Source organism: Oryzias latipes, chromosome 16 (genome assembly GCF_053564925.1).
Source record: "Oryzias latipes strain Hd-rR chromosome 16, Olatipes_Hd-rR_3.1".
NCBI classification, from domain to species: domain Eukaryota; kingdom Metazoa; phylum Chordata; class Actinopteri; order Beloniformes; family Adrianichthyidae; genus Oryzias; species Oryzias latipes.
Genome location: NC_136252.1, coordinates 9,851,786 through 9,874,805, shown reverse-complemented (window position 1 = coordinate 9,874,805; position 23,020 = coordinate 9,851,786). Strand labels below are relative to the sequence as shown.

At 46.8% G+C, this 23,020-nt stretch overlaps 2 protein-coding genes across 4 annotated transcripts; one reads left to right on the top strand and one right to left on the bottom strand.

Annotated features, from left to right (window-relative positions):
* Window positions 1-1,504: 1,504 nt before the first annotated feature.
* preb (prolactin regulatory element binding) lies at window positions 1,505-12,559 on the bottom strand. 3 transcript variants are annotated; one of them, XM_078932787.1, is made up of 10 exons: window positions 12,538-12,559; window positions 9,870-10,022; window positions 8,566-8,761; window positions 7,386-7,630; window positions 5,464-5,544; window positions 5,263-5,390; window positions 5,018-5,191; window positions 3,246-3,318; window positions 3,021-3,180; window positions 1,505-2,944 (listed from the first exon to the last, which is right to left on the bottom strand). In XM_078932787.1, the coding sequence occupies exons 2-10, from the start codon at window positions 10,002-10,004 to the stop codon at window positions 2,850-2,852; spliced, it is 1,287 nt and encodes a 428-aa protein (XP_078788913.1). In that variant the 5' UTR covers window positions 10,005-10,022; window positions 12,538-12,559; the 3' UTR covers window positions 1,505-2,849. The 3 variants fall into 3 exon arrangements, with proteins under 3 accessions (XP_078788913.1, XP_004077683.1, XP_011483222.1); XM_004077635.4 differs by lacking the exon at window positions 12,538-12,559 and adding an exon at window positions 10,199-10,405; XM_011484920.4 differs by lacking the exon at window positions 12,538-12,559 and adding an exon at window positions 10,260-10,402.
* rbm42 (RNA binding motif protein 42) lies at window positions 12,132-21,709 on the top strand. The gene is made up of 12 exons (XM_004077636.5): window positions 12,132-12,503; window positions 13,170-13,226; window positions 13,982-14,117; window positions 14,242-14,311; window positions 15,529-15,597; window positions 16,199-16,353; window positions 17,078-17,242; window positions 18,976-19,110; window positions 20,491-20,608; window positions 21,011-21,108; window positions 21,337-21,433; window positions 21,513-21,709. The coding sequence occupies exons 2-12, from the start codon at window positions 13,171-13,173 to the stop codon at window positions 21,623-21,625; spliced, it is 1,212 nt and encodes a 403-aa protein (XP_004077684.1). The 5' UTR covers window positions 12,132-12,503; window position 13,170; the 3' UTR covers window positions 21,626-21,709.
* The last annotated feature ends 1,311 nt before the right edge of the window (window positions 21,710-23,020 follow it).

Here is a 23,020-nt window from a genome sequence, read left to right as displayed (position 1 = left end):
CTTGATCGTTCTTCACAGAAGGCTCTATGATCTGTTGGAAAAGTCTTCCTTATTTTCCTTTAGTTTATTTGAGTTTCTCCCTCTCAATATAGCCATCTCCTCTTTCTGTTCTGTTTCTACAGCACCAGTGTAAATAAAAAGCCGCTGTCAGCTCACGTCTGCCCCCTGCTGGCGAGGCCAGCCTCACCTAGAGCCTTATCTGCGGGCCTACAGCAGTGTTTCCACCGCATGTCTCTGTTAAACATGGAGTCCTGCCGTCAGACATGAGGGGCAGCACTTCAGTATAGTATTTGTAAAACAGGTTGTGTGCATTTCTGATTATTGAGACTGAATTAACTCCATACTTCAGAGCCTCACCCGGAGTTTCCGCACCGTCTGCTATCGCGCAACACTCAAATTCGGCGATTTTACTTCAAACTGTGGAAAACGTGTTGGGTTGACTGAAAGTGTATATTTAACACAGATCATTTGGACATAATATTTATTTAATTTACCTTTTTTCTATTTTATCACGGTTATGACAGGTGAGGCTGTGCCTCACTTGCCTCACCTGATGGCACGTCACTGTAATCTCCATCAAATTCAAAATATCTTTTGAGATTTATATGTAAGTTTTTAGAAGGATGAACATCACAGTGAAATAGCTGTCAGATTAAACACATTACACAGGAAAAGAAATAAACCCATATACAAACATTAAGCCAATGACAGCAAGCCAGGAACGGTGAATAGAGCTTTGTTACTACCCTGTTAAATGCAGTGCCACTCATGACCACTAGGTGTCACTGCGGAGAGGGCTTTTGAGTTGGAAAACTCGCACTTGATTCAACTGTTTGAGGTTACTGTATTTATCCAGTCAATAGGCTTCACTCAGCATGGCTTAAGGTCCAGCAGGGCGATATGGACCACAAATATCATCTCCACTTTTTTTAAACCAAATTTGGATTCTGATTTTAACGTTTGCAGCCAAATAGAACATAAGCGCTAAGTTTATACAACAGTGACCACATTCCAAACATAAACTTAGTGTAATGTCAGCAAGAGCATGTTTGTGTTTTGTTTTTTTCAAGGTCAAACTGTTTTTGCAGAGTGCAGTTTGTGTTGCCGGGTGCAAAACCGAACCATTTCCATAGAACTGAACCAACGGTTCTGGTGAAATGAGCCCCAATGGATGCTGGGAAAAAAAGACACTTCACCCCCCTTTTTGTCTAGCACATCCAAACACGAGCAGTCCTTTCTGTTCAGAGGATTTCTCTAGAGCTAAGTTAGTTAGTAAACCTTCACTGCTATTAGTTCAGCTGCTAAACGCATTCAATGGATGAATTAAAAGTGGTTTTCCGCCTCCGTCAACAGCTGCTAGAAGTTTTCATGCTGATGACTTTGATCACACGTGGATCATTGATCTGTAAAATCCTTTTTTGTTCCGTTATTTTGGTCTCGATTATGTTTCAGATTTTCTTCCCAACATCAAATTGGAAACGAGAAAAAAACATTAAACCACAAACCATTTCTTACCTTTTATTTGTTACAATGAATTATTCTCTGGATGCATTTTTATTTCCAAATGATCGTTCTTTCTTCACTGAGAGCTGACCTGTGGTCAAAGTGCCACATCATCATCATCATCATCATCACTATTAACTGCCTTTCCACCGACCACGGAATTGTGCAGATTGGATTTGCGATGAGGCATCCGCCTCATGGAAACACGACTATTTCGGAAAAAAAAATGGCATTTATCGGGGGGGAAAAAAGTTCTCACGCTTGGAGGAGATGCTTTTGAGACATGTCGAAATTCAAAACTGTAATGATGGCGGATGGCGTTGCGCTTATTGAACAGCAGCCGCCACCAGAGGTCCTGCAGCTACACAGCTCATCAGACGTTGAGCGTGTCGTGTGGAAATGTTGGATCCACAGCAGACGTCTCCTTTGTTAGATGATAGATGAGCGCTAGAAAATACAGAAATCTGAATGTATCTGCTGTCAAAGTATTGATCACATCCGAATGACTTATCGCGTGAGTCGGTTCGTGTTTATTCACATAATGATAATTTAATGGAAACAGTGTAATTGTGTTTTTTAAACATTTGTAGAATTATGGTGAGGTTTTCTGCGTGTGATGGAAACAGCTGCTGTCACTCAGGCTCTAACTGAAGCTTTTCTCCTCGGCTCAGCAGGATTGATGTTCACCTTTCGCCACATCCCTTCGGGGTCGCCGCAGCGATCCTCACATCAATTCTGAGCGTGTGAACAGAAACCATCTTTCAGGAGTTCGAGGATTTAGAGACAAACATCTGCTGAAGGGAAGCGTCATCTTCTGGCATCTCTTGGTCTCAGACTAGGAGAGGCCCTGAAGAGCTGACATTTCTGCTAAAGCCGCATCCCATCATTCCGTAACGACACCATAGACACCGTTTTCGTGTTGCTAGAACCCCGAACACCTTTCTCAGAGACCTGTGCCGTCACCACCTTTATGCATCTTCTCAGTAGAAAACGAATTTGAAAGTTAAAATTCATAAAATCAGGAGGATTTAGAGCTTTTAGTCTCATTCAGTTTTTTCTGCTTCCCGACCACAAACATTAATGCTGCTTCATTCAGACAAGTCAGAGGAGAGCGGGCAGCCGTTCGGTTGTGTGGTTTTACAAACAGTTGTGTAAACCTCCTGCTCCACGTTTGTACAAACATGTATTTTTCTGTGGGGAACATCAAGGTCGAGCCTGCAGTGACCTTTAGGGCCAGACAGGTCAAATCACCAACGCTCCTGCCCTGAGACCACTGAGCAGATCAGGACGTCTAGCAGAGCTGCACCTGACGGCAAAGTCCAAACCCCGCCAGCGTCAGCATCCGCCTAAAGCAGCCCAGGAAAGAGGTGCTGCAGGAGGAGGACGGCTGCCACCACCAGCAGCCCGCAGAGGAAGAGGAGCAGCCAGACGGGGAAATCTCCTGAGGGCAAAGCCACAAAACCAGATGAGTGGAGGTCAAGCAGCTTCCTGCTGAGCGCCGATGAGGATGGACTTACTGCGGCGGGCAACAGCGTGCACCTGACAGCGACTGTCTACAGCCACGCTCAGCATGACGGCTTCGTTGGTGCCCTTGATGCTCCTGCCCTTCAGGGTGTTGGGCAGGAAGACCAGATCCGTCACCACGATGCCGTGGGATTCCTGGACATAATACAGCCTCTGCACACAGAAATACAGCGCCGTCAGCACGCCGTTGCTCAGGTGAGTCCTGTACTTGCTCATACCTGTAGGGAGAAGGCGATGTAGATCGCCACAGATCCTGTCACCGTCCCAAGACCCAGAAACGTCCCGGAGTCGCTGTGGAAGAGAAGCCGAAGTTCATCGCAGAAAGAGGGAAACCGCAGAAACTTCAGGAGAACGTTCCAGTTCAGAGTCTGTGAACCCGTCTTCATTTCCCATCATCCATCTGTTCTCACTCTCTCCTGTTAGCTTGCTGCCTTTAACACCCCAAACCGAACATTAGCGGTACAACAAAAACTGTGATTCATATCAGAGCTATCAGTACAGTTCTGATCCAGAGTCCAGCTCAGACGAGGAAAACAAAGGCGCACATGGATCCATTTGTCTGCCAGTGGATTAGATCCAATTATACTTTATTAATCCAACAAGGGGAAATTTAAGGATGCATCAGAATGAAGCAGAGCAGGGAGACTGGCCTATTTTCTACATCCCAAATGCGATCTTAGTTTGGGGGTGTGAGAGGCTGTACGCTAGTGGGGGGGGGGAGTGTTAGCAGATGGATGATGGGAAATGAAGGCGGGCTCACTCCGTGCCAGCTGTCTCAGCCACAACTCAGAGGTGAGTTTCTGATGAACTCCTGCAGAAACTTTGTTCTAGAAATCCACATAGGTTTGTGGATTTGGCCTAAAATCAGAACACTGTGAAAAGAGATGAGCAGATGATGGGAGTGGGCCTTCAGGGACAGCTGCATCAACCTCAAACATCTACAAACACTTTCAAAAGTCCAACACTTCTGCTGAGGTAAACATCGGTTACACCCATTCTCTACTAACAACATACATGCTGGGAACATGTTTGGATTCAATGCTTTGTGGTTGAATTTGGATTATTTTAAATAATAATGAGACTCTGTATCATCTGCTGAAAGAAACCAAAAACCATCTGTGACCAGAGGAGACGTGGATCCTCTACCTCAGTGTTTTACAACCAGTGTGCTGTGGGAAATTGCCCTCATTAACTGATCTAAAAACATTTACCATCTCTAGGAAATCAGCTCTTTGTTCATCCAAACAGGCCCTGATAAAACACTGAGTAGTTAGGAATATGAAAGATAGTAAAATACCTTTTTCTTTGTGTTTATTTGATTCTATTAAAGAAATTTTGATAAGAATGACAGTACCATGATTTAGCAGCAGCTTCAACTGTTTTCTGAAAAGTCCCGCCCCTTTAACTGTCTCCTCCAATCATTCTTGGAGTCTTAATCACATGTCATCGGTCTGACCAATCAGAAGTGGTTAAAGTCTTCACTTCCTTGTTCTGATTCTGCTCATAAAGTCTCTCAGTTCTAACAAAAATACCAGCTAAAGCTCGTCTTTAGCGGTGTAGCTTTCCACAGAATCTGGTATCAGACCGTGGAACAAGTGAACAAAACAATGAAGCTCAGAGACGCAAGTCTGTCTGCGTTCGCCGGATTTTTGCACTACATCTCCCATGATGCATTGGGTTAAAGTGACAGCGTCTCGGCGCACAATAAGTCTCTCTTCTTAACGTCTTAAAACCACAACGAACACACAAACAGTTTTTTAATCTTCTAGTTTAACTTTTATGACATCTTTTAGAAAAACCGCTGCAGCTTCCAGCTTTTTCTGCCACAATCATCACAAACATGCATGTGAGATTGCAGAGGGGCTGTAGATCAATATAGACTATGAGTTTCTACTTTTTTTTTTTTTTTTTGGATGCTGGTGTGCCGCAGGATTTTTGTCAAGGTTAAAGTGTGCCGTGGCTCAAAAAAGGTTGAAAAACACTGCTCTACCTGACGGTCAGACAGGAGAAGACCTCCACGCCGCAGGCAGACGTCAGCATGGGCAGGAAGCTTTTGCTGTCCCACTTGGTGAGGTAACAGGCTGCAGGTTTCCGGCTTCGTTTGTGAGGGATCTGGACTGTGTAAAGCCTCAGAGCATCCTTCTGGTCCTCCACCCTCCCAAACCTGGAACAAACAAGCTCACGTCGACCAGCTCACCCTCGGCAACGTTCACTGCTTGATTCGTCTTTGCTGACCTGCAAGCCAAATATCTGTGAGACTTTGGAGCCACTTGGGGCGTGGTTTCCTCCCAGTTCAGAGCTGCAGCCATCTGGTTACCACTCCACACGCTGCACGCAAAGTCCCGGCCCACAGTCACAAGATGCTGCAGAGAAACAGAGAAAATATGCATGAGAAGCACCAGAACGCGCTCACAGACGGAGGTGACGGAGCTTCACCTTATTCCCAGGACTCAGATCCAAGTCTTCAATCTCGCCTTCGTGCGCTTTGAAGTCCAGCTTCTTCTTCAGAGACGGGAACTGTAGGAAACAAGCAACTGATCAGTCCAGTCGCTTCCACAGCCCGGCAGAGACCCAGGGCTTCTGCAAGAGTCTAGGAGGACGTGAGAGTCCCAACATGAGCGTGTCAGGAGCTGGAGGCCAGCTTTCACCTCCAACTGTGACAGAAGGAGAGCAGCTCAGAACAAGAAGAGGATCCGAGTCTGAATGTTTCCAGCATTCACACATTTAGCGTACTAAACCGCTGGGTTCATGCACAGCAGCCTGTGGCGGTTTCTAACAATATTTAGAGAGCTGCCTCTCTAAGACGCAGCTCATCATCTGCGCTGTTGCTTCATTTTGTGCCACTTCCCTTTTCTTTTTTTGCAGCTCATTGTGTTCTGCGTCCTGATTGGCTGTAGATAGTTGGTACCGGGCCGCAGAGAAAGAAACATTTACTACATTTACTTTGATTTACTTATATTCTGATTCTAACGTTTTATTTTGGAAAACTACTAGATTCTCTTTCTTGACGCATGTGGAGTCGCTCAATGGAAATGTCCATCTAGCCAAGTTAACAAAATTCAGAAGTAATAGAAATGTTTATTTTCATTAAAAAGATTAATTCATTTGTTTATTTTTTAAAAAATCATCGATTTATTAAACTCATTACAGAAGTTGTGAAATCTTTTCGTAAACAGAGTACAAATGATGCCTGATACTCATCGTACCACAGATTAATAACTTAGAGAGGCCTGTCAGTTTTTATCATAGGTAAACCTTAACGAAAAGACAAACTGAGAAAAAACAGTGGGAGAACCTGCACAACGAGTGGCTGACTGAATACTTTTTTGCCCCACTGTATTTTTATTTTATCATCAGGATCCATCTCATGACGGCAGGTGAGGCCGTGCGGTTTTCTGGTTTGGTTTCCAGATCCTCTGGCTCAGTGTTTTTCAAGCTTTTCTGAGCCACGGCACACTTTAACCTTGACAAAAATCCTGCGGCACACCAGCATAAAAAAAAAAAAGAAAAGGAGAAACTCAGTCTGGATTGATCTACAGCCCCTCTGCAATCTCACAGGCATATTTGTGATAATTGTGGCAGAAAAAGCTGGAAGTTGCAGCTGTTTTTTCTAAAATATGTAATAAAAGGTTAAGTTAGAAGATTTAAAAACTGAGTGTTCGTTGTTGTTTCAAGACGTTTAACAAGGACGACTCATTGTGCGCTGAGACGTTGTCACTTTAACCCAATGCATCATGGGAGATGTAGTGCAAAAATCCACCGAACGCAGATAGAGCTTCATTGTTTTGTTCACTTGTTCCACGGTCTGATACCAGATTCTGTGGAAAGCTACACCGCTAAAGACGAGCTTTAGCTGGTATTTTTGTTAGAACTGAGAGACTTTATGAGCAGATTTAGAACAAGGAAGTAAAGACTTTAACGACTTCTGATTGGTCAGACTGATGACATGTGATTAAGACTCCAAGAATGATTGGAGGAGACAGTTAAAGGGACGGGACTTTTCAGAAAACGGCTTTAGTTGAAGCTAAATCACGGTAACGTCATTCTTATCAAAATGTCTTTAATAGAATCAAATAAACACAAAGAAAAAAGTCTTTTACGATCTCTTTTATATCCCTAACTACTCAGTGTTTTATCAGGGCCCGTTTGGATGAACAAAGAGCTGATTTCCTGGAGATGGGAAATGTTTTTAGATCAATTAATGAGGGCAATTTCCCACGGCACACTGCTTGAAAAACACTGATCTAGTCTACATTTCCAGGTGTTTGCCTTTACTGCTTCCTAAACTGAACCTCTCAGGACTGTCAGGAGATCCTGGCAGAGTCCAGAGGACTGGGAACCCCTCGCTGAACACTCACCTCCCACACACGGACATGTCCATCGGTGCCTCCAGTCAGGAGCAGACTCTTGTCAGGACTGAACCGGACCACCTTCTGGAGCGGCTCCTGGGGGTTCAGGTCCGACTGCACATCAGCCAGGTGGGTCACAACGATGTTCGGGGTCTCTGCTCTCGTGTCTGAGCCACGCCCTCCAGGCTCCGCCTCCTCACCTGCGCGCCGCTTCACATCTCGCTGCCGGACACTTCCTTTCTGCGAGTCGTTTCCTGCGGACAGACACGCCAAAGCTTTTGATGACTATCATCAGACAGAAAGACTCTTGGTGGAGATGCTTCCCTTCAAGCTACATTCACACTGACCTCGGAAGCGTGCGTTCAAGAAACCACTTCCAATCAAAAGTCTACGTAAAGGCCTGTTTGTATGCATGTTTTGGGCTTCCGCATTCCAAACTTTTGTGTTCACGTGTCGCTACGCAGGTTTTTTTAGTCCGTTTTGTGGCTCTACATACAAAACACGGACGCGTGTTTTCCACACGCTGGCCTGGAACGATGGCTCCATCGTGTCTTGCTGCATCACATGTGTGATGTCAGCTGTGACACTTGGTCGTTTTTTGGTTGTAGTAAAATAAACCTACAAAGTGTCAATCCAAATGGAATTTTCTAAGACCGGTTATCGATTTCTTTCCTTCTGAGACAGTTTTATGATGTTTGAATCTGCCTCAGACAGATCGATCTGGTCGGATCGTAGGAACAGAAATCGATTCATTGATTGATTGATCGATACATCCTTATGACGTACACACCAGCCATATGATGCGGTAGAAACATCACTGTCTAATCCCAGTCCCTCTGTCTAATCGCGTCTGTTTAATCCAGTCCCTCAACGAGGACTCAATAGCAGCGCTTTTTGTATGTGGAGCCCGAAAACAGTCGTAGAAAGTTGCGTAGCGACTTGTCAATGCGGGAGTTTTGAACGCAGAAGCCCGAAACGCACATATTTACAGAGACTTTACGTTGTCGCTTGAACGTCATTTGCCGAGCCCGATGTGAACGTAGCTTCAGACAGAAGGTCCTGAGGTTAGACAAAAGTTCACCTGGAAGCAGAAACCTGCTCCCATGAAAAGCACCAGCCTCCACCATGAGATGCTTGAGGCTTCCACGGTCAGAACCACAGTCAGTTTCAGCTCAACAGCAAGCCTCACCTTCACTCTGAGCAGCTCCTCTCTGCTTCGGAGAGCAGACTTTGAAGGTCAGGAGGCAGCAGGTCCCGTCCTGCCCGGCAGCAAGCACACCGTCGCCCACAGCCATGTTCATGGTGGCTCGCGTGTCCGTATCATGAGCGTGAAGCAGCGTGGCGCTATACTGCTGATCCCCCTCCAGCTGTAGGTCCAGGAAATGCTGAAACACACAGCATCTCGTGATGTTCCTCACACTCATTCAGCAGAACCGCACCGGGTCACCTTCAGCGCCAGCCCCTTCCTGAGCCGTCTGTCTGCTCAGTGGGACTCTAGGTCAGAGTAGATTCTCCCTCTGCACCAAAAACCCGCTCTGGTTCTGTTTGTTCTAAGACAGGTCCACTTGGAACGATCCAATTACTGTTGATTGCTGTGACTCAAATGTGTGAGGGAGTGTCAACAGGTTTTAGTATCAAGGATCTCCTAGTCGGACCAACTTCTTTAAGATAATTCCTCCTCCAGCCTCGTGGACCTGCAGGTGGACCGTGGAGTCCTGCAGGTGGACCGTGGAGTCCTGCAGGTGGACCGTGGGAGTCCTGCAGGTGGACCGGGGGAGTCCTGCAGGTGGACCGGGGGAGTCCTGCAGGTGGACCGGGGGAGTCCTGCGGGGAGTCCTGCAGGTGGACCGGGGGAGTCCTGCAGGTGGACCGGGGGAGTCCTGCAGGTGGACCGGGGGAGTCCTGCAGGTGGACCGGGGGAGTCCTGCGGGGAGTCCTGCAGGTGGACCGGGGGAGTCCTGCAGGTGGACCGGGGGAGTCCTGCAGGTGGACCGGGGGAGTCCTGCGGGGAGTCCTGCAGGTGGACCGGGGGAGTCCTGCAGGTGGACCGGGGGAGTCCTGCGGGGAGTCCTGCAGGTGGACCGGGGGAGTCCTGCAGGTGGACCGGGGGAGTCCTGCAGGTGGACCGGGGGAGTCCTGCAGGTGGACCGGGGGAGTCCTGCGGGGAGTCCTGCAGGTGGACCGGGGGAGTCCTGCAGGTGGACCGGGGGAGTCCTGCAGGTGGACCGGGGGAGTCCTGCAGGTGGACCGGGGGAGTCCTGCAGGTGGACCAGGGGAGTCCTGCGGGGAGTCCTGCAGGTGGACCGGGGGAGTCCTGCAGGTGGACCGGGGGAGTCCTGCAGGTGGACCGGGGGAGTCCTGCGGGGAGTCCTGCAGGTGGTGCGGGGAGTCCTGCAGGTGGACCGGGGAGTCCTGTAGGTGGACCGGGGAGTCCTGCAGGTGGACCGGGGAGTCCTGCAGGTGGATAGTGGAACCTTGCAGTGATGTTCTTACCACGGCGTTCTTGATCCCCGTCTTGGAGGCTCCTCCTCCTCCAGCTGTGATCAGCAGCCCCGTGGACGGGTCCACTCTGACGGCGTACAGTGGAAACGGAGACCTGTACAGGTCCGGAACCCTTCTCTTCCCCATGACGCTCCCCAGGCTCACCTGACAGGAACAATTTCACCACATTACACACAGAACCAAAGTCTTCACGACACAGAACCAAAGTCTTCACGACACAGAACCAAACAATTCCACAGAACTTAAGTTTCAGTCATTTCTGCAGCTTTTGTTTGTTATCATCACGCGCGTGCTACAGACAGAGCGTGACACAGACGGACCTCGCTCCGGCTCGGTTCTGACAGGAAGTCGTAACGCTCTCCGTCGGGCCAGTTAGCGCACCTGTGGGCCGCTGCTCCCTCCAGCGTCTGTCCCGCTGACCTCAGCTCGGTTTCGGCCGTGGAAGCGACGACGTTCACCGGTGAAGTTGAAGGCTGACTTCGACAAGCTAAGCCGAGGCTCCGCCCACCACCACGTCAGCACATTTCTTCTTTTTCTAACGGAAGTTTTTCACCTAACGGGGAGCGATCGCCACCTACCGACGCTGACCGGTACTGTGATAAAATACCAGCTAAACTATCGGCATTCCACAATCGACTCTTCCTGCATGGCCACTTTTATACAAACACAATTTCTTTCCCCACAACTTTTTATTTGGAACAACAATTACACATTATACAAGAACAAATCTTTATTTTTCCACATTGGTTGGAGAAAAAAAATTCTGCTGGTGGGTCAGCTTTCGTAGCTTTCTGACACGAATGAGTATTTGTCAATGTATACTGAATTCAATTCTAAATACTGTGACTCCTAAAGAGTACGCCATTGTGTTTGATGCTGTTTACAAAGAAATATGTCAAATGTTCTAAACTGTTAGGAATGAAGAAATTCCCTCTATGGATGCGACTGACACCACCACAGGAAAAATCAGTTTTACTTCTACCCACAAGAACAACTACAACAAAAAAACGTGGTTGTTTCAAAGGGATGTCATTTCTATACCAATTAACAAAACCTACTGGAGACGTTTTGTTCCAGACAGTATTTGGAGAAAAGCGTGGAGTGTGATCCAAATATGTATGATAGATAGACACAATTTACCCCACCAATCAATTCATGCTAAGATACATTAAAACAATTGACCCTAACTGTACTTTTTGCAAAGAACATCCAGAAACAATTAACCATCTTTTTTGGAATTATACTTAAACCAGAATTTTTTTGAAAAAAGTGTTTAAAATTCATCAAAGAACATATTCCCCTCAACTTCACTCTGAAATTTGAACATATAACTTTTGGCTTTCACGATAAAAATGTGGACTCAAATAAAAAACTCATAATTAATCTTATTATTATATTTGGCCAATTTTATATTCATAAATGCAAATTGTCATCATCTTCTATTTTTCCCACAATATTAATCAAACAAATTGAAATGCATGTCAGTACTATTTCTAAAAGCCTCAATCAGAAAGTTATATGTAGATATGAAAGTTGAAGAGCCTTGAATGTTTTTGTATAAAAAATACATATGTGTGTTCCCCTGACATATATGAAGTTTATTTTGTAAAATTGTGTTTTATACAGTAATCCCGTTCTGTACAATAAATTTTAAGAAAAGAGATTAGAAATATTTCATGTCACGTTATTCTTTTATCATACAACAAATTCACTGACAGATGTTTCCTAACATGTACCATAACATACAATGTATTTAAAATAATCCAGAGCACCTTATTAGTGGATTCATTCTTTTTTTTTTTAAATAACTTTGTTTATTTACTATTTTCAATTATTATTTTATTGTTATTTTTGATTATATTAATTATTGCTTGTTTATCAACATTTTACATATTAACAGGCATACAGTGCATAATGAGATGTCAGAGCAAGGACAGTGCTATGTAATATGTGGATTATTTCTGATTCTAGAGATCCAGTAAACCCAGGTGAAGTCTGACGGACTGACTCTTTTGATGGAAAATGCCAGTTTTGGCAGAATAATGAAACTGGAGAACACGTGCTGTTGAGGTGTAATAAATCCTGGAGACAGGAGGGAAGCATTTCAAACACAAATGAGGAATTTTTTTAACTAAATGCGCAGTCTATACAGTTTTATAGGTAATGAATGGAGTCACGGATATTTGATTAAATTTCGGTGAAAAACGGGATACTGGGAGGATGCGTCTGGGGGAGAAACAGGTTCAACACTCCAGACCAGCTGGTGGCGCTATTGCGTCGTGACGTTACCGATCGCCAAAAAAAAAAAAAAAAAAAAAAAAAAAGAAGAAGCAGCAGGAGAAGAAGAAGACGAAGAGCAGGCCGGGAATCTCCAGCGATAGGAATCATCTTAGCCGGTGGACTCTGCCCATGACTCCCGCTCTTGTCTTGCTGTAAACGGCCTCTATAACAGCCCCTCACCTGGAAGCATCGGACAGCAGCGGCGGAGCTCAGAGCTGCGGCTTCTGGGAGCTGTGGGGCGCGCGCACGGCTAACCGAGCTAGCTACTGGAGATCAGCGTGAAGAGAGCACGCACACACATACACACACGGTTGCTGCGGGATCGGAAACTCCTCTGAACGCCAAGTGAGCATGCGCCTGACACCTGTTCCTCACGTACCTGCTGACATCAACTGATGTCTGATCCGTAGCGGGTCTTTTAGTTTTGGTGATATACCGTCATCCTTTGCGGCCACAGCAAACCTCGAGAGTTGAAAACCAATCTAAACTGCAAGCTTTGGTGTTTCTCTGCACCGTTTCGAGCTGGACTCTGCTTTAAGAGACTTCTGAACTGCTTCAGTCCAGAGACTGTCTGGCTCGCTAAACATGTCAAAAGAAGCTGGAGATCCAGACCTGCACGTGTTTGTCATGAATCCGGTCTTCTGACACCAGAACACAGAGGAGATTCACCAAGAATCTCCAGGATCATTGGAAATCACTGGGATTTTCAGTAATTCTCAGGAATCATCTGGATTCTTTTCATCACTGATTTGATCTGAAATTCCACTGGAACCATCACAATTAGAGCATCATCAGATCTTCAGGATGTTAGGCGTTTATTCTTAAATCATTTGCTTGTTTTGACCTGAAGTTGGGTATCACCTAAGGGAACTGCAGCAGCTTCTTTGATGTTTGATTAAAAAACGTAAAGCGGCGACTTTCAAACTGTGATTTTCTTTGTTACACATTCAAACATATGAACATCTTTATCACCAGGATCTGCATGTCTAACTTTTTTTTCTTTTCTTGCAGCATGGCGGCCAAATCTGGAGATGAACGTCTGAAGGAAATGGAGGCTGAGATGGCGCTGTGAGTTCAGCTTCACGGATGACCTTTTTGCAAATCCCCCCACCCCTTTAGTTTAAAAAAAAAAAGGCTCTCCAGACAGCTTCAGTTTTTGTTCCATTTGTTCCATTCGTCCATCCATCTTCTGAATCTGCTGAATGCCTTTCGGGGTCACGGGGTTGCTGGAGCCTGTCCCAGCTACTGCTGGGAAAGGGCGGAGTACACCCTGAACAGGTCACCAGTCTGTTCCAAACTCACATGCACACCTAGGGACAATTTAGAGACACATATTAACCTCTGAAGCATGGTTTTGGACTGTAAGAGGAAATGGGCGTGTCTGGAGAAAACCCACGCACGGACGAGGAGAACATGCAAACTGCACACTAAAATGTCCCAGCTGGGATTTGAACCATGACCTACTTACTTTGCAAACACACTACTCCACCATGCAGCCCCTTTTCATTGATGGGTCAGCCTAAATGATTTCTTTGCTCCTCTCCTTGACCTTGTTGCCAAGCGTAGAGAAGAAGCAGGAAGTGTAAATGTCTGCAGAATTAAATTCATCTTTGCACCGACGTAAACATGCAGCATATAGAAAAGTTGTAGTGCGACTACAAACATGTGAAGATGGACTACAATAAGCCCATTTGAGTACAGGAGTCCTGTTCACCAGTGGGAGGCCTTCAGTCAGAGGCTTCTACAGTGAGGGGGGAGGGCGTTTTATTTGTTATGTACGTGTTTTCTCCTCCAGCAGTAAAAAAGCTGTAATGTCTCTGCAGTTTTGAGCAGGAGGTTCTTGGTGGACCAGTACCGCTGTCAGGAAGCCCCCACGTCATGGAGCAAGTTCCGGTGGCTTTGGCCGTCTCAGCCGTTCCTATGGTGCGGCCCATTATCGGCACCAACACTTACAGACAGGTCTGTGTCATCAGCCTTTCTCTGAGAAGATTCAGGATGATGATGATGATGATGATGACTGCAAGCATTTCCTGACTTTCTCCTCTCTGGGCGGCTGAACTTCTTCTTGATGGGTTTCCTCCAGGTCCAGCAGACGCTAGAGGCCCAAGCTGCAAGCTTTGTAGGTCCTCCTCCACCCACCTTCATGGCACCAGGTCAGGAACCCACGGAAACATGGCTATCGATGTCTCAACCTATTGTTTCTTCAAGAATACTTTTTAAGGAAGCTATGGGAGTAACAGGTGGAGATTTCTCCCTGGCATTTCTCCAAAGTGTGTTTTCTAGGTTCTAGCTGCACGTGTCTATGTGCAGCCAAAGCCCCCAGTGTAGCTCTATGTATCCAAGGCAACCACTGTGTTGCCATGGCAAAGCTCTGAGAAGAGCAGCATGGTGATATTTTGTAGACGCATCAGTAAAGAGAACTCTGCTTCATTTCCACTCTCACCTGGCCCCATCTGATGAGCTCTCTGGTTTTTGAATTCCATTTTCCATGGATTCAGCATGAAGATCAAACTGTAGGTCAGCTGAGGTGTTCAGAAATGTTGGGTTGATCTGAAAGCAGCCTTCTTGTGGGTGGTCTTCATGTTCTGTACAGATTCTGTGTGGGGTTTAGGTCTGGGGGGTGGGGGGCTTCTTTAATGTGGGAAGATCCTGCTGGAAAGTGAAGCCATCATTTTCAGTTTTCTGATGCAGTCTAGTGCTTGGAGACGCGCTCTGGTCAGCTTCCATGACGATGACCTTCTGTCTGTCGGCCTCTGAGTTCAGACTGTGAATGAAGTTCTACTAGGAAAGTGCCGGGCCTGCAGTCTCCTCCATGGCTGTGTGATCCAGACCCAGTTTACAGACTGAAGAACCCGTCACAGTCTCACGTAAAGATCTTTAGAAATGGGTTTTGGCAGGTTTATCAGTGTGGTCATGGCGGTTTATGTCATCACAGTAGCTGCATTTCCATTGACTATGAAATGGCACAAATTGGATTTGCCATTATAAATTCACGCCTAACAAGAGATTTGAGAAAAGAATTTATTGGAAAAACGTTTCTACATTTGGTGGAGGTGGTTTTTAGGATTAAATGAGTCACAGGACCTACAACCGGACGGCGACGCGCTTCTTGGTAGGAACTGGCTGGACAGCGGGCGCCACCAGAGCTCCCACAGCCCCACACAGCTCATCCAAAGTTGAGCGTGTCATGTGGAATGTTTTTTTACATTCCAGAATTTGGATGACGTTTTCTGCGTGTGTGTGTGTGTGTGTGTGTGTGTGTGTGGGGGGGGGGGGTGGGTGTGGGTGTGTGATGGAAACACGGGTAGTGAGGCTCACACCCCCCTTGGTTTTCCTTCACTCACTGTTTATGTGACTCCATCTCTCACAGGTCCACCGTCTCGTCCTCCTCCCCCCATTTTGAGACCGGCTTTCGTCCCACACATCCTGCAGCGTCCTGGTAGGACAACCTCTTGCTGTCACACACTGATATATGTTTCGCTGCCTAACACTGGTGCGAACCTGCAACCGCCGGGAGCAGGGTGGGGTGTCTGTCCCAAGGACATTTTGACACATGGACAGGCCAGGACGGAATTAAACCTGCAATCCTACAATCACAGGCACTTCTCTAACTCTGGAGCATGGCCGCCTAACACACTGAGGTTAGGTTGGGCGATGGACGGGTCCACTCCTGCGTCCTTAGTGGAGAGCATGTCGGCAGAGATGGTCAAAGTTTTCCCTCCTCCTCCTCCTCCTTAAATGAATCTGTTAGTCACTGTTTTACTTCTGTTACTAAACTCTTGGTTACTTTTTGTCTCGAAATCTTATCCACATGTTATAAACTTGAAAGATGAAAATCCCTGTTTGACTGTTAGATGATGACTTCACCCGTCAGACCAGAATCTACGTCTTTTGTCCTGGCACGTGTGTTGGTGTGTGCACATACCTGTGCACGAGGGGATCTGGTGGTTCAGGATGGACGGCATCCAGAAAGCTGGTGTGGGTGTGTGTGTGTGTGTCACAGCTTGAGGTTCTCTCCTGTGTTCCTGCTGTCTGTTCAGGTGGACAAAGGCTGCCAATGATGCGTGGACCCCCAGTCGCGCCCCCTTTGCCCCGGCCTCCTCCCCCGCCCCCCATGATGATGCCTCCTCCGCTGCAGGGTCCCATCCTTCAGGGACCTTCTCAGTCTCTTCAGCACATGGGTGCAGCTCCTCAGGTCAGAGTTGGTCCTGCAGGATTTCAGAACTAACGATGCCTGAAAGAAATGGAAGTATTTAGGATTGCTAGTCCAGTCTAATCCCCCATTTATTCACTGAAGGTCCATAAGAGAAGTAGCTTTGGTCAGTCAGGAAAATAGAAAGTCAGGTTTGAGGAGCTGCTGATGATTGAGTTGGTGAGCCTCAGTTCAGACAAATCAAATTAAAAAATAATTTCAACAGCTAATAATAACAAGTTTAACCATGAGAAGAGTTGAAGGTTCAAACCTGAGTGTGACAGGCAAGACAAGAGGAATAGAATGAACGCAGTTCATGGTTTGACTCTGGAATTGAGACTTTTCCATCCCAGTTTCAAGACAATAACCTTTGATCATATTCAGTGATACAATCATTTGTTTTCATTCTCATTCTTTTGTCATTTAACTTGGTAACAAAAACAAACACATCAGTGAACAAACATGAAGTCGTGTTTGTGTTTTTCCATCAAATGTCTCTAAATCTTTGATGGTCCCTCAGCTATAAGGTCCACATGTCTGTAGACCGATGCATCTTTGTTAGTTTGTGTTCGGAAAAGCCTCGATAAAGATGTCTGCTTTATAGATCTGTGTTGGTCTGCATCAGTGACCAACATATTACATGAAGGAATGATCAGTGCCCCTCCCCTTTTTTAAATAGGTGTGACAGTATGGACATTTCTTATAAATATTTGATTTATTTACTCAGGTTCCTGACATGGTATCTATGGCTCCATCTCCAAGATCAATGGCTCCACTCTCCATGAAACCTTCACCATCCGTCATCCAGGCAGCTCCAACGGTTTACTCGGCTCCTCCTGTCACGCTGGGTCATAAGAAGGTCGACGCCCGCACCCAGAGGCAGGCCAGAATGGTACCCACCTCCTTTCACCACAACACTAGTCTGTCCAGCTTCCTACCCAAAGAAAACAGGAGGCCCTCTCCTTCATGTGGTCTACACAACACAACATGCGGTCTGCACTACACAACATGCGGTCTGCACAACACAACATGCGGTCTGCACAACACAACATGCGGTCTGCACTACACAACATGCGGTCTGCACTACACAACATGCGGTCTGCACAACACAACATGCGGTCTACACAACACAACATGCGGTCTACACAACACAACATGCGGTCTGCACTACACAACATGCGGTCTACACAACACAACATGCGGTCTGCACTACACAACATGCGGTCTGCACTACACAACATGCGGTCTGCACTACACAACATGCGGTCTGCACAACACAACATGCGGTCTGCACAACACAACATGCGGTCTGCACAACACAACATGCGGTCTGCACAACACAACATGCGGTCTGCACAACACAACATGCGGTCTACACTACACAACATGCGGTCTGCACTACAAAACATGCGGTCTACACAACACAACATGCGGTCTACACAACACAACATGCGGTCTGCACTACACAACATGCGGTCTGCACAACACAACATGCGGTCTGCACTACACAACATGCGGTCTGCACTACACAACATGCGGTCTGCACTACACAACATGCGGTCTGCACAACACAACATGCGGTCTACACAACACAACATGCGGTCTGCACTACACAACATGCGGTCTGCACTACACAACATGCGGTCTGCACTACACAACATGCGGTCTGCACAACACAACATGCGGTCTGCACAACACAACATGCGGTCTGCACAACACAACATGCGGTCTACACTACACAACATGCGGTCTGCACAACACAACATGCGGTCTGCACTACAAAACATGCGGTCTACACAACACAACATGCGGTCTGCACTACACAACATGCGGTCTGCACTACACAACATGCGGTCTGCACTACACAACATGCGGTCTGCACAACACAACATGCGGTCTGCACTACACAACATGCGGTCTGCACTACACAACATGCGGTCTGCACTACACAACATGCGGTCTGCACTACACAACATGCGGTCTGCACTACACAACATGCGGTCTGCACTACACAACATGCGGTCTGCACTACACAACGTGCGGTCTGCACAACACAACGTGCGGTCTGCACAACACAACGTGCGGTCTACACAACACAACGTGCGGTCTACACAACGCAACATGCGGTCTACACAACGCAACATGCGGTCTGCACAACGCAACATGCGGTCTGCACAACGCAACATGCGGTCTACACAACGCAACATGCGGTCTACACAACGCAACATGCGGTCTACACAACGCAACATGCGGTCTACACAACGCAACATGCGGTCTACACAACGCAACATGCGGTCTACACAACACAACATGCGGTCCACACAACATGTGGTTTACACAACGCAACACAACACAATATGTGGTCAACACAATATGTGGTCAACACATGTGGTCCACACAACACATGTGGTCTACACAACACAGCATGGCGTCTACACACGGCAACGTGCGGTCCACGAACAGTTACAGGTTTTCTTCACATTGCAGCGTGTAGTCTACACAATGCAATGTGTACATTACACACTGTAACATGGTGTCTACACACCGCAGCGTGTCGTCTCTTCCGGAGCTTCTGGGTGTCAGCATTTGGAGCAGGTTCTGCAGCTTTTGTTGTGTTTCCTTCAGGAAGAGCTGGCAGCGCGGGTTGCAGAACAGCAGGCAGTTGTGACGGCAGCAGGTCTACTTGACAGGAAGGACAGTGACGACAGCAACACAGTGATCGGTCCCAGCATGCCAGAGCCTGAGCCCCCCCACCCTGAGGTGAAGTCACTGTGCTCTCATTGTGTGGCTGCAGGCCTTCCAATAATATCCAACTGAAGAAACTAATCTGTTTTTCCGCTTGTGACATATCAGAATATTAGGATGTAGAATGTCCGTTTAAATGATCATGTCTTTAAAGGAGCATCTCCTCTGGTCTCTGGTAGGTTTGTTTGATACGGATTCAGGTCTGATTTGGTTTCTTCTTTCTGCTTCGGGTCTTCTTGGTTTGGCTCACCTCAAACTGAACTCTGGGGGAAACCAAACAGTCCCATGTGGTGGAGATCCACATGTTCTGCTTAAAGACAAGTCATGTGGAATGTCACATGACTTTGTGAAACAAAAGCATCATCAATCCCGTCTCCATGTCTGGGTTCATGACATCATGGCAGAGATTCTCCCAGTACGGTCAGCGTCTTGTACTGCAGGTGCTGCGTCTGAATGACGGACGCTTTCAGCGGTACTTCTGTCTCTCTGAGACCCAGTTTGATGATCAGCTGCCCTGCATTGGTCTGAGGAGGGAAAAATGAGAATACATTTAGAGGAACTTTGCATTATTGCCTTGATTGAAAAAAGAAAAATTTAAAGTTCAGGAGGGGAAAAATCAGATTCTCCTCTGTGTTGGTTTTGGACTCCACCTGCTGATGACATCATCAGCACAACACATGCTCAAAGCTGAGTCACTGATTGGTTAATGCAATGAGTCTTCTTAACCACAGTTCAGATATTTGAACTCTGGATATGCTGTGAAGCCCAAAACGAGTCGTGGCGCCCAGAATGCGCTGCTGCCAGACCAACGTAGGAGCTCTGATCGCTCTGACTCACCCCAGAAACTGGCCTCACTAATCTCCACAAGAGAAGACTTTTTGGAGAAGGATAAAGCCTCAAACGTCAGAAGCTCACATGTGGAGCAAATGACTACCGAGCCTAGGTGTCATTCCAACACCTGATTCCACCAGATGGGAAAGGGGAAACAAAACTACCATGCCAAGTCAAACCTAAAGGTCATTTGCACATCGGTGCTGCGATACGGTCAACTTCTGTAGAATCTCACCTAAAGGAAACATTAAATGAAACAAGTGGTCCTGAAACTGACCCCCGAGGTGCAGTGAGGGTGAAAAGAAACAATTCAGAGGAGGGGCCAACCCAGCAAGAGCTGCAAAGTTAGAACGAAACCAATCATGATCCGAGGTCTCCCAGGCCACCGACTTCTCTTCTAATGAGTCTGAAAGTAGGCTCTAATCAAATGCTGCAGGTCTGTGTGGCAGCAGAACCACTGTCTGGTTCTGTAGGGCGGTCCCTATGTGGTACCGCTGCCCACTGATGGTTAAAGAAACGGAGGTAGAATTGAGTTGTGATGGATCCGTGTGTTTATGCTTCTAGCCGGTGGAAAGCGTTACAGAGGACAAAAAGAAAGGAAAGTCGGAGAAGGTGAAGAAGTGCATCCGAACTGCAGCAGGAACCACCTGGGAGGACCAGAGTCTTTTGGAGTGGGAATCAGGTAAAAGGAGGCTCATGACGCTGGAGGACAGTAGGCTGCCACAGAACCGCACACAGAACCAAAGCAGTTCCTTAAAGCACAGTCACACGAGTGTCCGTCTGAGGAACACTCGCTTCATCTGGAAATGTAGAAGCTTTTTCCACAGATGAAAAAAAAACACCAACATTTATACAGAATCCAAGTTTGTTGTATATTTATAACACTTTCTAACCTTCAATAAAACCCAAACCGCTTTCCAGTCGGTCCCACTCCCCCAGGCTCACAGCCACACTCTGATCAGGGAACAAACGAGAAAAGCCGGCTCGGTACTTTGAACTGAACCGTCTGGGTTTGTTCAGTCAGACCCGCTGCGTAGCTGACCGACACGCTGACCCCTCCCACGCCTGCTCTTGTCTTCAACAGACGACTTCCGCATTTTCTGTGGAGATCTTGGGAACGAGGTGAACGATGACATCCTGGCCAGAGCCTTCAGCAGATACCCGTCTTTCCTCAAAGCCAAGGTGAGCTGCTCTACCGCTGTGGTAACTCCTCCTCAACAGGACCGAACTGAAGAAGAGTTGGCCTCAGTGGAGGGAGTCCATCTTTGTTGAGGCTGGAGTCAGTGTGCAAACATTTCTAGTGTTATTTGAGTGTTCACAGTGAAGACAATCCCTCCCTGCTGCATGCCTGAATCCACCTTCTGTGGGACTGAATCCGTTCAGGAGAACTCAGGGTGTTGTTGTCAACAGGTGGTCAGAGACAAACGCACTGGAAAAACCAAAGGATACGGCTTTGTGAGCTTCAAAGATCCCAACGACTACGTCCGTGCCATGAGGGAGATGAACGGTGAGCGTGTCCTCACAGGCCTGCGGCATCCGCTCGCACTGTGGAGTCTGACCCGCCCTCTTCTGTGCCGCTTTTGCAGGGAAGTACGTGGGCAGCCGGCCCATCAAGCTGAGGAAGAGCATGTGGAGGGACCGCAACATCGATGTGGTGCGCAAAAAACAGAAGGAGAAGAAGAAACTGGGCCTCAGATAGGCTGGGTGTGGGGATGTCACCAGCACACGTCCCTGAGTTTCTGTTCACATTTGTTTGTTTTACCTCAATAAAGCGTCATCTTTACCTCGGACGTGTGGCCTCTTCTTCCGATGGATGTAACTTCTGCATGAAGGCAATCGATGCTTTATACATCTGTAAACGTCAATGTGGGTCTTACAAACATCCAGAGGAGACCCGCGGGCCGAGTCGTGCGGGAGCACACAGCCACAGGTTCTACACAGAGACCTCCAGCGGGCTCAGTCTAAAACCTGGAGCTGGAACCCACAGATGGTTTCAACAAATCATCACAGAACAGGAGTGGGTACTTTGATGTTCTTTGGTTGCTGTTTAAAGGGATGCCATCTTTCAGCTACGCTAGGCAAACATTTGGAGTGGGAATTTGAGCCCCTGAAGTTCTGAATTTGGGCCCCTGTAACACAATGACCCACTCTGTCTACTTCTTCTTCTTCTTCTTCTTGTGATTTTATTGGCGGGAGGCACTAACGTGAAGGTGCATTACCGCCACCTACTGTGTTGGAGTGTGGGTCAGAGTGGGGATTACCTAACCAAATGTAACTTAAAAAAAAAAAAAAATAAAATAAAAAAAAAAAAATTAAATAATAAACTAAATTCTCCTCAATAACCTAGTTCTTTTCAAAAAACCTATAATCGCACCATTGAAATTCTCCTCCCCTCCCAAAAGCTTCTTTAAAGTCATTTGCTCACCCTCTATCATCCGTACCCTACTTTCCAGTTGTCGTCTTTCCTCCCTATACAGTTCACACTGACATAGCACATGCTCCACCGACTCTTCCCCTCTCCCGCACTCACACAAACCAGTTGGATGTTTCCCTATCAAATGCAATGTATTATTTAAACCAGTGTGTCCCATCCTCAACCGTGATATTATGCAGCTATCTCTGGTGTTTACTCTGACATTCATACCTCTCCCTACTCTGTCCTGAATACTAAATAGATGTCTTCCTTTCCTCTCCCTTTCCCATTGTGTCTGCCATTCTTCCATAATACGCCTCCTAACAATTGCCCTAAATTCTGTCCTATCTAATGGAATTTCCATCTCTATTCCCCGTTTCAATGCCCTTTTTGCCAGGAAGTCAGCCATTTCATTTCCCTCCACCCCCCTATGTGCTGGTACCCACATGAATCTGATGTTTATTTTCAAGTTTGCCAACCTGATCAAACTCTCATAAATTTCATATAAAATATCTGATCTGCTCTCAGAATTGTATGACTTCAGAGACATCAAAGCTGACAATGAATCTGAACAAATTATACCATCCCCAATTCTGTTCTGTTCTAGCCAGTGTAAACTATATGATATTGCCAACATTTCAACTGTAAAAACTGAAAGATCCTTTGACGTCTTAACTCCAA

What these genes read in the sequence shown, in the direction of transcription:
- preb (XM_078932787.1), bottom strand. Translation starts at nt 10,004, where the DNA reads ATGGGGAAGAGAAGGGTTCCGGACCTGTACAGGTCTCCGTTTCCACTG. An exon ending in CGGGGATCAAGAACGCCGTG is followed by an intron (nt 8,762 to 9,869) that starts GTAAGAACATCA and finishes TGTGTGTTTCAG; the next exon opens with CATTTCCTGGACCTACAGCT. An exon ending in ACATCGCCTTCTCCCTACAG is followed by an intron (nt 3,181 to 3,245) that starts GTATGAGCAAGT and finishes TTCTGTGTGCAG; the next exon opens with AGGCTGTATTATGTCCAGGA.
- rbm42 (XM_004077636.5), top strand. Translation starts at nt 13,171, where the DNA reads ATGGCGGCCAAATCTGGAGATGAACGTCTGAAGGAAATGGAGGCTGAG. An exon ending in GCACCAACACTTACAGACAG is followed by an intron (nt 14,118 to 14,241) that starts GTCTGTGTCATC and finishes GGTTTCCTCCAG; the next exon opens with GTCCAGCAGACGCTAGAGGC. An exon ending in ACATGGGTGCAGCTCCTCAG is followed by an intron (nt 16,354 to 17,077) that starts GTCAGAGTTGGT and finishes TTATTTACTCAG; the next exon opens with GTTCCTGACATGGTATCTAT.